This window comes from Rissa tridactyla, chromosome Z, assembly GCF_028500815.1.
Source record: "Rissa tridactyla isolate bRisTri1 chromosome Z, bRisTri1.patW.cur.20221130, whole genome shotgun sequence".
Taxonomy (NCBI): domain Eukaryota; kingdom Metazoa; phylum Chordata; class Aves; order Charadriiformes; family Laridae; genus Rissa; species Rissa tridactyla.
The window spans coordinates 42750296-42763416 of NC_071497.1; the positions used below are offsets into that span (position 1 = coordinate 42750296).

Sequence of the window (13121 nt, forward strand, 5' to 3'; positions counted from 1 at the left end):
AGGCTAACTGTAGACTATCGTGGTCTGAATGAAGTCACGCCACCGCTGAGTGCTGCTGTGCCGGACATGCTAGAACTCCAGTACGAACTGGAGTCCAAGGCAGCCAAGTGGTATGCCACGATTGATATAGCGAATGCATTTTTCTCAATCCCTTTGGCAGCAGAGTGCAGGCCACAGTTTGCTTTCACTTGGAGGGGCATCCAATACACCTGGAATCGACTGCCCCAGGGGTGGAAACACAGCCCCACCATTTGCCATGGACTGATCCAGACTGCACTGGAACAGGGTGAAGCTCCAGAACATCTGCAGTACATTGATGACATCATTGTATGGGGAAACACAGCAGAAGAAGTTTTTGAGAAAGGGAGTAAAATAGTCCAAATCCTTCTGAACGCTGGTTTTGCTATAAAGCGAAGTAAGGTCAAGGGACCTGCGCAGGAGATCCAGTTTTTAGGAATAAAATGGCAAGATGGACGCCGTCAGATTCCAATGGATGTGATCAACAAAATAGCAGCTATGTCTCCACCAACTAGTAAAAAGGAAACACAGGCTTTCTTAGGTATTGTGGGTTTTTGGAGAATGCATATCCCAGATTACAGTCAAATTGTAAGCCCTCTGTATCAAGTAACCCGGAAGAAGAATGATTTTAAATGGGGTCCTGAGCAACGACAAGCTTTTGAACAAATCAAACAGGAAATAGTCCATGCAGTGGCCCTGGGGCCAGTCCGGGCAGGACAAGATGTTAAAAATGTGCTCTACACCACAGCCGGGGAGAACGGCCCTACCTGGAGCCTCTGGCAGAAAGCACCAGGGGAGACTCGAGGTCGACCCCTAGGGTTTTGGAGTCGTGGATACAGAGGATCCGAAGCCCGCTACACTCCAACAGAAAAAGAGATATTGGCAGCATATGAAGGGGTTCGAGCTGCTTCGGAAGTGGTTGGTACAGAAGCACAGCTCCTCTTAGCACCTCGACTGCCGGTGCTGGGTTGGATGTTCAAAGAAAGGGTCCCCACCACACATCATGCAACCGATGCTACATGGAGTAAGTGGATTGCACTGATCACGCAGCGAACTCGAATGGGAAACCCCAGTCGCCCGGGAATTCTGGAAGTGATCATGGACTGGCCAGAAGGCAAGGATTTCGGAATGTCACCAGAGGAGGAGGTGACGCGTGCAGAAGAGGCCCCACCATATAATAAACTGCCAGAAAATGAGAAGAAATATGCCCTGTTCACTGATGGGTCCTGCCGTATTGTGGGAAAGCATCGAAAGTGGAAGGCTGCTGTGTGGAGTCCTACACGACGGGTTGCAGAAGCCAGTGAGGGACAGGGTGAATCGAGCCAGTTTGCAGAGGTGAAGGCTATTCAGCTGGCTTTGGACATTGCTGAGCGAGAAAAATGGCCAGTACTTTATCTTTACACTGACTCATGGATGGTGGCAAATGCTCTGTGGGGATGGTTACAGCAGTGGAAGCAGGGCAACTGGCAGCGCAGAGGCAAACCCATCTGGGCTGCTGACCTATGGCAAGATATTGCTGCCCGGATAGAGAATCTGGTTGTGAAAGTACGCCATGTAGATGCCCACGTACCAAAGAATCGGGCCACGGAGGAACATCAGAACAACCAGCAGGTGGATCGGGCCGCTAGGATTGAAGTGGCTCAGGTGGATCTGGACTGGCAACATAAGGGTGAACTATTCATAGCTCGGTGGGCCCATGACTCCTCAGGCCATCAAGGGAGAGATGCGACATATAGATGGGCTCGTGACCGAGGGGTGGACTTGACCATGGACACTATTGCACAGGTCATCCATGAATGTGAGACATGCGCTGCGATCAAACAAGCCAAGCGTTTGAAGCCTCTTTGGTATGGAGGGCGATGGCTGAAATACAAATATGGGGAGGCCTGGCAGATTGATTATATCACGCTGCCACAAACCCGTCAAGGCAAGCGCTATGTGCTCACAATGGTGGAAGCAACCACTGGATGGCTGGAAACATACCCTGTGCCCCATGCCACTGCCCGGAACACTATCCTGGGCCTTGAAAAGCAAGTCCTGTGGCGACATGGTACCCCAGAGAGAATTGAGTCGGACAATGGGACTCATTTCCGAAACAGCCTCATAGACACCTGGGCCAAAGAGCATGGTATCGAGTGGGTGTATCACATCCCCTATCACGCCCCAGCCTCTGGGAAGATAGAACGATACAATGGACTGTTAAAAACTACACTGAGAGCAATGGGTGGTGGGACTTTCAAACACTGGGATACGCATTTAGCAAAAGCTACCTGGCTAGTTAACACCAGGGGATCTAACAATCGGGCTGGCCCTGCCCAATCAAAACTTCCACGTACTGTAGAAGGGGATAAAGTCCCCGTAGTGCACATGAAGAATATGCTAGGGAAGACAGTCTGGGTTAGTCCTGCCTCAGGCAAAGGCAAACCCATCCGTGGGATTGCTTTTGCCCAAGGACCTGGGTGCACTTGGTGGGTGATGCGGAAGGATGGGGAAGTCCGATGTGTACCTCATGGAGATCTGATTTTGGGCGAGAATAGCCAATGAATCAGATTGTGTGCTGTTATAGCAGTTTCCTCAAGATCTACATCTTCAGCCTACAGACTGCGTGCATGAGCCACACCAGGTGCACCAGTCACAAGCTCCGAAAAATACAGCATGCAACAGACCAGCACCACCCAGCATCTCACCTGCCCTGAGAGACTGTTCTAACAGATGGAGCCCAAAGCCGTGGATTAAAAGAACTCAACGGACACTTTGGAGGGATGACCCATAAACTAAGGGTATTATATGTGTGTGTATATATATATATAACAGGGGAAAGTGGTGGCAATTCATTGGAACCTGCTGGGCATGGCATAGATGGTATGGAATAAGGGGTGGATAATGTCCTGGTTCCGGTGGGGATAGGGTTAACTTTTCCTGGTATTCCATGCCATGTGAGCCACGCCCACCCTGAGCTGCCGGGGGAGGGGGCAGGAAGTTGCTGCTTAAAAGCGGGCTGGGGCGGCCCGGGTCCGGCGGGCAAGCGGCGAGCGGCGGGGGGAGCGGCGGTTCCGTAATCGCGTTTGTATATTCCCCTATCCGTGTTGTTATTGTTGTTGTTTGCCTGTTCCCTTTGCTGTTCTGTTAAACTGCCTTTGTCTCAACCCAAGAGTCTTGCCTTTTCTTACGATTCTTCCTGTGTTTGGAAGGCACGAGCGAGCGACACGTGGTTTTTTTGTTGCCATCTGAGGCTAAACCACGGCAAATCCAATAAAAGAAATGTGCTTAGAAATAATTTGAGAGGAATTACCCACACATATAGCCCATGTATATTTAATTACATCTGAATGTGAACCGCTAAACTTTGAGGTCAACTGTTTTTGTGTCTATCTGATTTCCTTATTTTCTAAACAGTCCAAATGTAAAATAGGTCAGAGAAATAATTAAAGAAAACATGAGTTGGGAAGGAGATCCATTAGGGAAGGGAGTGCAATAAAACAGAAAAGACATCAGAATTAAACAACAAGGTGCCTGGGAGTACTTACAATAAATCCAGATCAGATACATAGTGGCTTTTCTGGCTGCCAAAATGACCCCTAGTGATGCAAGACTGTTAATCTATGATAATTCGGAGATGTGATATAGAGAACAAAGTTAATTGCTGAGACAGGAAAGGATGGCAAACAGAAAACGTAGCCAATGTGGGAATTCAGAAAGCTATTAGATCTTTTACTATCCAGTCATGGGATATATTTTCCTATATGGTGCTTTGTGAAAAAGAGCAACAGTTGCCTTACTCATTATTTTTAGACCTACTCTGAAAACTGAAAAGCTGAATTTGATGATACCATTTCCGTTGTTGGAAAACCTACATTGAAGAAGAGGGGCCAGAGAGTTATTTCCCTACGTTTAGTTCCACATGAGAAAAGATTTCCTTCCTTCATGAGAGCACCATGAGCCCCAAAGTCCTTATCCAAAATGGCAGTTATAAATGCAGACAGAATCCAAATGCTCATTAAATAAACACAGACTAGTACATTTTTAAACCATTTTAAGAAGTTAATTTCTTGACAAAGGATATATAACCCTGGATGTAGATGATCATATTCTACATGGCTAAAAGGTGTGGAAAGTGAAGAGTCCAGCTAGTTTAGTGTCTACTACAGGCTGCCTGATCAAGGGGAGCCTATTGACGAAGCCTTCTTACTCCAGATACAGGGGGCATCATGCTTGCAGGGACTTCAACCACCCCTACATCTGCTGGAAAAGTAGCACAGCAAGCTGTGGGCAATCCAGGAGACTCCTGGAGTGCATTGAGGATAACTTCTTAAGCCAGGCAATTGACAGCCCCACCAGAGGAAATGCAATACTGGACCTGTTGGTCACCAATGCAAGTGAGCTAATCGCAGGCATCAAGATAGGAGGCAGCGTGGGCTGCAGTGGTTGTGCACTGGTGGAGTTCACAGTCCTGAGGGATATGGGTCTGGTGAAGAGTAAAGTCAGGACCCTGAATTTTAGGAAAGCAAAATCCCAGCTTTTCAAGGAGTTAGTCAATAGGACCCCATGGGAAACTGCCCTCAGGAACAAGGGAGCAGAACAGAGCTGGCAGATCTTTAAGGAGGCTTTCCACACAGTGCAAGAGCTCCCGATCCCCAGGTGTAAGAAATCAGGAAAGGAAGGCAAGAGACTGGCATGGCTTAGTTGAGATCTATTGGAGATGCACAGGTAGTGGAAGTAGGGACAGGTATCCTGAGAAGAGTATGGGGATGCTGCCCAGTTTGTAGGGATGGGGTCAGGAAGGCCAACACACAGCTGCAACTGAACTTGGGAACTGACACAAAGAATAATAAGAAGGGCTTCTACAGGTATGTCAGCCAGAAAAGGACGGTCAAAGAAAGCGTACCCCTCAATGAGCAAGACTTGCAAACTGGTAACAACAGATAAGGAGAAGGCTGAGGTACCCAGCAACTGTTTTGGCTCAGTCTTCACTGGCAACCTCTCTCCCCACATCCCTTGAGCGGATGGACCTCAACGCAGTGACTGGGTGAGCAAAGCCCCTCCCACTGGAAGAAAAGATTGAGTTCGTGATCCCCTGAGGAATCTGAACATACAGGAGTCTATGGGACCTGATGAGATGCATCCCAGAGTCCTGAGGGAATTGGCTGATGTAGTTGCCAAGACACTCTATGTGATATTTGAAAATATCAAATATCAGTCAAGTGAAGTCCCCAGTGACTGGAAAAAGGGAAACATAGCACCCATTTTTCAACGGAGTAGAAAGGAGGATGCTGGGAACTACCGCCTTGTCAGTCTCACCTCTGTGCCTACGAACATCATGGAACAGATCCTCCTAGAAGCTACCCTAAGGCACATGGAGGACAGGGAGGTGACTCGAGACAGCCAGCATGGCTTCAGCAAGGGCAAGTCCTGCCTGACCAACCTAGTAGCCTTCTATGATGGAGTGACTACATCAGCGGACAAGGGAACAGGTAAGGATGTCATCTGTCTGGATTTCTGTAAGGCCTTTGGCATGGTCCCCCACAACATCCTTCTCTAAATTGGAGACACATGGATTTCATGGGTGAACTGTTCAGTGGATGAGGAATTGGTTGGATGATTGCATCCAGAGGGTAGTGGTCAATGGCTTGATGTCCAGATTGGTGACAAGTGGTGGCCCTCAGCAATCCGTATTGGGACCAGTACTGTTCAGTACCTTCATCAAGGACATAGCCAGTGGGATTGAGTGCACCCTCAGCAAGTTTGCAAACAACATCAAGCTGAGGCGTGTGGTTGACATGCTTGAGGGATGGGATGCCATCCAGTGGGACCTGGACAGGCTCGAGAAGTGGGCCAGTGGGAAACTCGTGAGGTACAACATGGCCAAGTGCAAAGTTGTGCACGTGGGTTGGGGCAATCCCCGGTGGGAACAGGGGAACAGGGAAAAGGCTGGGGGATGAAGAGATTGAGAGTAGCCCCGCCAAGAAGGACTTGGGGGTACTGGTGGATGAAAAGCTGGACATGAGGTGGCAATGTGTGCTCGCAGCCCGGAAAGCCAACCACATCCTGGGCTGCATCAAAAGAACCGTGACCAGAGGATTGAGGGAGATGATTCTGCCCCACTGCTCCTCTCTGGTGAGTCCTTAGCTGGAGTACTGTGTCCAGCTCTGGAGCCCTGAGCACAGGAAAGACATGGACCTGTTGGTGGGGGTCCAGAGGAGGGCCACAAAAATGATCAGAGGGCTGGAGCACCTCTCCTATGAGAAAATGCTGAGACAGTTGGGGTTGTTCAGCCTGGAGAAGAGAAGGCTCCGGGGAGACCTTATTGCAGCCTTTAAGGGGGCAGACTTAAAGAAAGATGGGGACAAACTTTTTAGCAGGGCCTGTAGCAGTAGGACAAAGGGTAATGGCTTTAAACTAAAAGAGGGAAGATTAAAAGTAGGTATAAGGCAGAAATTTTTTACAATGAGGGTGATGAAACACTGGCACAGGTTGCCCAGAGAGGTGGTAGATGCCCCATCCCTGGAAACATTCAAGTTCAGGTTGGACGGGGCTCTGAGCAACCTGGTCTAGTTGAAGATGTCCCTGCCTATTGCAGGGGGGTTGGACTAGACGACCTTTAAAAGTCCGTTCCGATGCAAACTGTTCTATGATTCTATGATTTTCTGTTACAATTTTTGTTGTCATTCCAAATTCCAAACTTCAACATCAATATTTCCATCATCATTATTATTATTATTACTATATGAGACTTGCATTTTTTTAACTGAAAGATGTATGTGAAAACCTCTGCCTATAAATGATGCAATGGTTCATGCCATGCCCTGTTTTTCAGACTAGCTGGCAAAATGAACACAGTCCCCAGCCAGAGAAGCCTGTCAGTACTAGTGGGGCCATGCACTGACCCTCATCCTGCTCAGGCAGCATCTCAGCAGCCTTTACCAGCCATGCAAGAATGCAAGGCCGGCAGCGAAGGCTCCTCTACTCCCCCTCCTGGGAGGTCCGAAGTTCAGCTGCTGCCATTCTTCACGAAGTAAACGGCCTGCTTTCTGCAGGACAGCCAAGCTGGATGGATTTTGCAGATGAAGGCACGGGCTGGGAGGGGGCAGAGCTCATCCCCCAGCTGTCCGCAGAAGGCAACCCCGCTGGGACAGATAGCCATTCCTGCTCACCCATGCTACGAAAGCTCAGGAGGCCCCTGTCCCATGCCAAGGCACGATCCTGCCCCATTGCAATCCCCTCTCTCAGACTCCCTATACCTGAAACATCCCGGCATCCAGGCCGCCCTCCCTCCAGCTGCACAAATCTGCACCAGTTTCCCTAGCAATCAGGCAGTGCGGCAGCACTTTGTACAGCGTCTTCTATGTCGTCTCCACCAAACCCACCGTACCCACTCCAAACTATCCGACTTCCACCAGTAACAGTGTTATCATCAGCGAATAGCACTGAAAGTGTAGATTGCAATGTGTATTTGTTGCACCCTGTCTAAACGGCATCTGGCATTTTTAATAGCACTATTAAATAAAAATTAAAAGAAACGGCTCTAAAGTAGGTGGGTAAAGGCAGGGTTTCTGAATGCAGTTTCCACATATTTAAAAACACAAGCAAACACCGTTTTTGCACCAGAAGAAGCAAAACTGTGCTGAAGGAGAAACACAAGCAGCCTGTAAAACTGACAATGAAGCAAATCCTTACGAATGCTTCTCAATACATCAATCATACTGTCTCCCAGCCACACCACACCGCCATTCCACCTTCCACACGCTTTCAGACACACATCAGTCCACACCGCATAGGATACCAAGATCACCGAGTTTCTGGAAAATAGATTTAGTCCTAATTTTTGTGACAGATGGAGCTGATAGTCTCAGGATGAAAAAAGCGCCAGTTTTGACAGGCAGCAGATACCGATGCCCCTTGTGGTTGGAGACGATGTTGCTCTGGAATTAAGGTAGCACTAAACCGAATGGCAATGGGTAAATGCACCACTACTTATTTTGTTATGCTCCTCTCGTCGTGCCTTAATATTTGTATTTTTGTGTCTATTTCCTTATAAACAAAGCAAACGGAGAGCGTACCAGGAAGGCAGGACGTCAGCAGGATATTTTGCTTTCAATGAAGACACATTTCATCTTCTTAACAGGTTTCAAACAACTTTTTAGAGTTGGCAGACCTTCATAAAGTATCAAAGAACTATCCTGTGACCTACTGTATTTCTCTCAACAGTCATCCTCGTAGGTCAGTGCCTTAAACCTGTGCACAAAAACGTCAGGCGAGAAGCTGAGTGGAATAAGTTTAAAATCGGTGGGGGATGCGGTAAATGGAAATAAAGTTGCAACACTGCAGGCAGAGCAAAGCAGTACTTACATCGTGGCAGTACACTATTAGGAGAGCTAGCTTTGCTCTCCCTCAGGGTACTAACACACTGAAACCCCGAGCTCTCTTTAGATTTAATTAAGAACAAGGTCAGTCCCATTTTGAGCCTGATCTTCCCTGCCTTTCGGGGAGCAGCTCTGCCCTCACTTGAATCAGCGGGAAGTCTGGGGATACATACCACTCAGGCTAGAGACCTTCCCCCCCACACCCCCCGCCCCGCTGCTGTAAGGAGCACGACCAATTTGAGAGCAACACCCCTGCAAAAGCTGCACGCAGACCCACGCCGCCTGCCCCTTTGCCTCGACGGGGAGGCGGCTCGCTGCTGCCGGGGAGCCCCGCCGCCGCCCGTCCAGCGCCGGAGCGCCCAGCCGCCCCGCCGCCGCCGCCGCTGCGCGCCTCTCGCCCGGCCGCCGCGCCGCCTTAACGGGAGGAGGGGCTCCTCGGGGGGCTGTCACTCTCCTTAAGCCTTTCCTTTCAAGCTTTGAATGTGAGCTGCCCTCCAGCCCCCCTCTCTCCTTCCCTCCCTCCAGCAGATCGTAAAGAGAGGAGGGGGGAAAAAAAAAAGTTTCAACAACAGGCTGGACCAATCGCAAGTGGCGGAGCAGGGAAAGGGGGCCGAGCGAAGGGAGAAAAAAGTGGAGAAAAGGAGAAAGAGAGCGAGAGAGCGCAGGCTGGGGGGATGTGTAAAAGAAGAAGCGTTGCTAATTTTTTTTGTTTGTTTGCTTTTCCATGCATGCATAATGAGGCCTAATCAGAGCACGTTGCTGCTGCTTGGAGGGCACTTTTGTATTTAAAGCCTTGCAGAGAAAAAAAGATCCACAGACGGATCCGCAGAGCAGCTTGCAAGGCTTGTTGACAACAGAAGCAGCATCGCAGCATCAGTCGCCCGGAGAGAAAAGAGACACCGAAGGCTGCCTCTTCTCCTCTCCCCGTGCTATCTTCTTGCTAGCGGGGAGAGACATTTCTTCTCCCCGCCACCCGAAAGTGCAACCCGTACCGAGAGGGAGCGAGCGGAGACGGGACTGCGAATGGGATCGGAGCGGCTGGCATGTGCAGAGATGCTGCGAGCGGAGAGTTAAAAGCTCCGGAGAAGGCAGCAGCAGCAGCAGCTGGGCATTTATTTTGTGAAAAAAAAAAAAAAAAAGGAAAAAAAAAAGAGAAACGGAACTGCATGAGGAGCAGGGCAGCACCATGAGCTCTCCCGGCGCAGCCTGCAAGTCCCCGAGCGCACTCCGGAGCCGCTCTCCTCCAAGCCCCCGTTTGCACTGATTCCCCCCACCTCTCCGGGCGCCTTCGCCGCCGTCGCCGAGCCGGGAGCAGCGGGTGGGGGGCACGGGACGGCCCCCGGCGCCTGCTTCGTACGCGGCGCCGTCGGTTTCATCTCCCGGGGGCTGGAGGGCCTCGGAGCCGGCGCGGATGGATTGATGCGAGGAGACCTCATGCACACGGCCGGCGGGAGTTTTGCAAACTTTTCCACGGGCGGCAGCTCCATCTCCTCCTCCTCCTCGTCTACCAGCGCCTCTCCCCCGCTCGCCTGCGGCAGCAGCCGCCGCCGCCGCCCGCGATGGTGGCCCGCTCGCCCGCTCGGCACGGAGGCGGCGGCGGACGCCGCTGGACGAGGCCGGCCGCCTGGCTGTGGCTGGCGGCGGCGCTGGGCGCCGTGTGGCCGCCGCGGGGCTCGCTGGTGCAAGGCCGGCGGCTGATCTGCTGGCAGGCGGTGCTGCAGTGTCAGGGGGAGCCCGAGTGCAGCTACGCTTACAACCAGTACGCCGAGGCGTGCGCCCCGGTGCTCCTGCAGCAGCCACCGGCGGGAGGCGGCGGGGACGGGCCGGCGGCCGCTGCAGGCGCGGCCTCCTCCTCCAGGCGGCGGTGCCCCAGCCACTGCATCGCGGCCCTCATCCAGCTCAACCACACCCGGCACGGCCCGGCGCTGGAGGACTGCGACTGCGCGCAGGACGAGAACTGCCGCGCCACCAAGCGCGCCATCGAACCCTGCCTGCCCCGCACCAGCGGCGGCCCCGGCGGCGGCCCCGGCGGCGGCGGCGGGCCCGGCGGCCCCGGCGTGATGGGCTGCACGGAGGCGCGGCGGCGCTGCGACTGGGACAGCCGGTGCAGCCTGGCCCTCAGCCGCTACATGACCTACTGCGGGAAGCTGTTCAACGGGCTGCGCTGCACGCCGGAGTGCCGCGCAGTCATCGAGGACATGCTGGCCGTGCCCAAGGCCGTGCTGCTCAACGACTGCGTCTGCGACGGGCTGGAGCGGCCCATCTGCGAGTCGGTCAAGGAGAACATGGCCCGCCTCTGCTTCGGCGCCGACATGGGTGGCAACGGCGCGGGCAGCAGCGGCGGCTCGGACGGCGGCCTGGAGGAGTACTACGACGAGGACTACGAGGAGGAGCCCAGCCAGAAGGGGAGGGACGACGCGGAGGACAATGCGGGCTCCGAGCCCGGCTTCCCCGTGCAGGCGGATAGCGCCGGCCGGCCCGCCGCGGCTTGGACGCTGCTGGCCTCCATCTTGCTGCCGCTGCTGCCGCGGCTCTAGCGTCTCTCCCTCCCGCCTTCCCTCCCCCTGCCCCGGGCCGCCGCTGGCCTCCTGGCGGGCCCGCCCGCGGCGGCGGCGGGGGAAGCGGCCGGCTGGGCCGTTTTAAACGCTCCGACTGTTAATCCTCCGACCGTTAGGCCCGGCGCCCCCCCAGCCCCCCCCCCCACGCATCTTCCCGAAGGCGGAGGTTCCCGCGCCCGTCAGCACCCTTCCCCCGGCCCGGCCCGGCGTCCTGCGGCTGGGGAAGCCGCCACGGGGCCTTGTCGGCTGGAGGTCGGGTTGGTGTGGCGGAGCGGGGTCTGCGGCCCGCTGTTTTTTCGTGTGTGGGTCTGGAGTGTGCACTATGCAATTGCCGCCGCCTGGCCGCCGTGTCAGCAGGGAGCGGACGGGCTGAGGGGGGGACGCTGAGGCTCCCCGCTGCCGCCAGCCGCCCCGGGAGAAGGCAGGAGTAATGACATGCTGGTAGTGGCGCTTTTTTTTTTTTTTTAGTGGGCGTTTTGACATGAAGGTTAGAAGGAGGTGAACTACACAAACTTGCTGCCAGAGCTGTTGCCGTGCTGGTTAGTCAGCAAGGCGATGGTCGTTGGCCACGTCTCGCTCTTGGTGAGGCAGTGCTGCCTGAAATGGGGATACGCCGCATCTGCCGTTAATTAAATTTAAGGAAATAGCAGACTGAATAAATTCTGTGGTTTACAGCACTCCCGCTTGCACACACATCTTCCTATAACAAAAGCGTGCCAGCAGCCGTCTCTTCCTCTTAAACACAGTGACATAAAAAAAAAAAATATTTTTTTTTTCACGGCTGTTGGCTATGCTGAACAATGCAACTTTTGTTTTAAAAGAGCTCTGCACTGCCATCTTTGAAAGACACTTTTAAAATCGAGAACATGTATGTACAAATATCCTGGAAAGTTATATTGCCTCTCATCATATCAGGGTGCTGACCTCTGGTAAATCTTATATAAAAAATGTATTTAAAACTGGGATTTGTTACCAGTCGCTCTTCTTTGTATATAGAATTTTATAAATTCTATGCTTTGGGGATAATTTATTTAAAAAAAAAATAATAAAAGTTTTAAATCCACTTCCTATTTGCCAGAAAATTGCATTTGCTATTCTTTTCTGGAAAGGTACAGATTTCATTTTATGTTTAAAGGGATACCAGCAACAGTGATTCAGTGAAGTATTCTGTAGAACATCAAATGTACAGTGTATTTTATAGATTGGAAGTTAACTTTCTTATTTGGAGAGACTTTATGAACGTTGTAGAATTGTATAAACGCATTTCTGAGCTGCCTTAAACCTTGTATTTTTTATAGGAGGCGTGAAAAAGGCCTGTGTTTTAAATATGTACGGCTTTTTGTATTTTCTAAACGTGTAAATTAGTAAAGAAAGAGCTTTAAATAATGGATGTAGTGAAATTGTTTTCCAGGGACACTTGAACTCTCAGCACCCGAGGTTGGAGGGGGGGGAGGGGGGGGAGCGAACCACAGAATAGCAAACCAAAAACAACAAACAAAAATCTCTGTCTGCCTGTAATACTTTACATAGATGTAAATTACTGCTATTCTTACTTTAATGAATAATTACATGCAAGAAGTAAATACAGCTTTGAAAGTACTACTTTAAAAGAGTGGTTGATTTTATAATGCGTTGGCATGGTAACTTGCCAGTGCCAGAAGAGAGTTAAAGCAATTCAAGGACACTGCTCCCCTATGTATGTGGAATTACTAGTGCGCCGCGCTTTCTTCATTACTAGTGCGCCGCGCTTTCTTCGTGAAGTGGAGGCCTGTTGCTCTCACTGACACTCTTAGAAACACTCCTAGGCGTGCAAACAAGTAAACGGTGAGAAATACATCACACAGAGGTGGCAAGCGTTTCGAAAGAGGCTCCGCACGGGCACCGGCGCAGGCATCAAGGCGGCTGCAACAAAACACACGCAAGTTTGCCATTCAGCCTGCCCTCTCCCACAACGAAGAATGTGAAAGAAAACACACTGGAGGGATCAGCAATTACTAGATCTTGTAATATTGTTCTTAGGGGTTGCTTTGCATCGGACTGAAGCCTGGTTTGCTGCCAGAGCTACTGATCTATACTCAAACACCCTTAGATAAATAATTACACTCTTAAGCTGTGTCGAGTGCTGATACACTTGACCTTGTAAATAGAAATGTTTGCAGTAGGAATAAACTCCAGCATTGGAAAA

The 13121-nt window shown here is 51.5% G+C and overlaps 1 protein-coding gene across 1 annotated transcript; it reads left to right on the forward strand.

The window, feature by feature from the left end:
• The first annotated feature begins 9024 nt into the window (after window positions 1–9024).
• On the forward strand, window positions 9025–12322 carry GAS1 (growth arrest specific 1). The gene has a single exon (XM_054186909.1). The coding sequence runs from the start codon at window positions 9938–9940 to the stop codon at window positions 10913–10915; it is 978 nt and encodes a 325-aa protein (XP_054042884.1). The 5' UTR covers window positions 9025–9937; the 3' UTR covers window positions 10916–12322.
• Window positions 12323–13121: the final 799 nt, after the last annotated feature.

Excerpts from the sequence above, each read along its gene's own strand:
- GAS1 (XM_054186909.1), top strand. The coding sequence starts at position 9,938 with ATGGTGGCCCGCTCGCCCGCTCGGCACGGAGGCGGCGGCGGACGCCGC.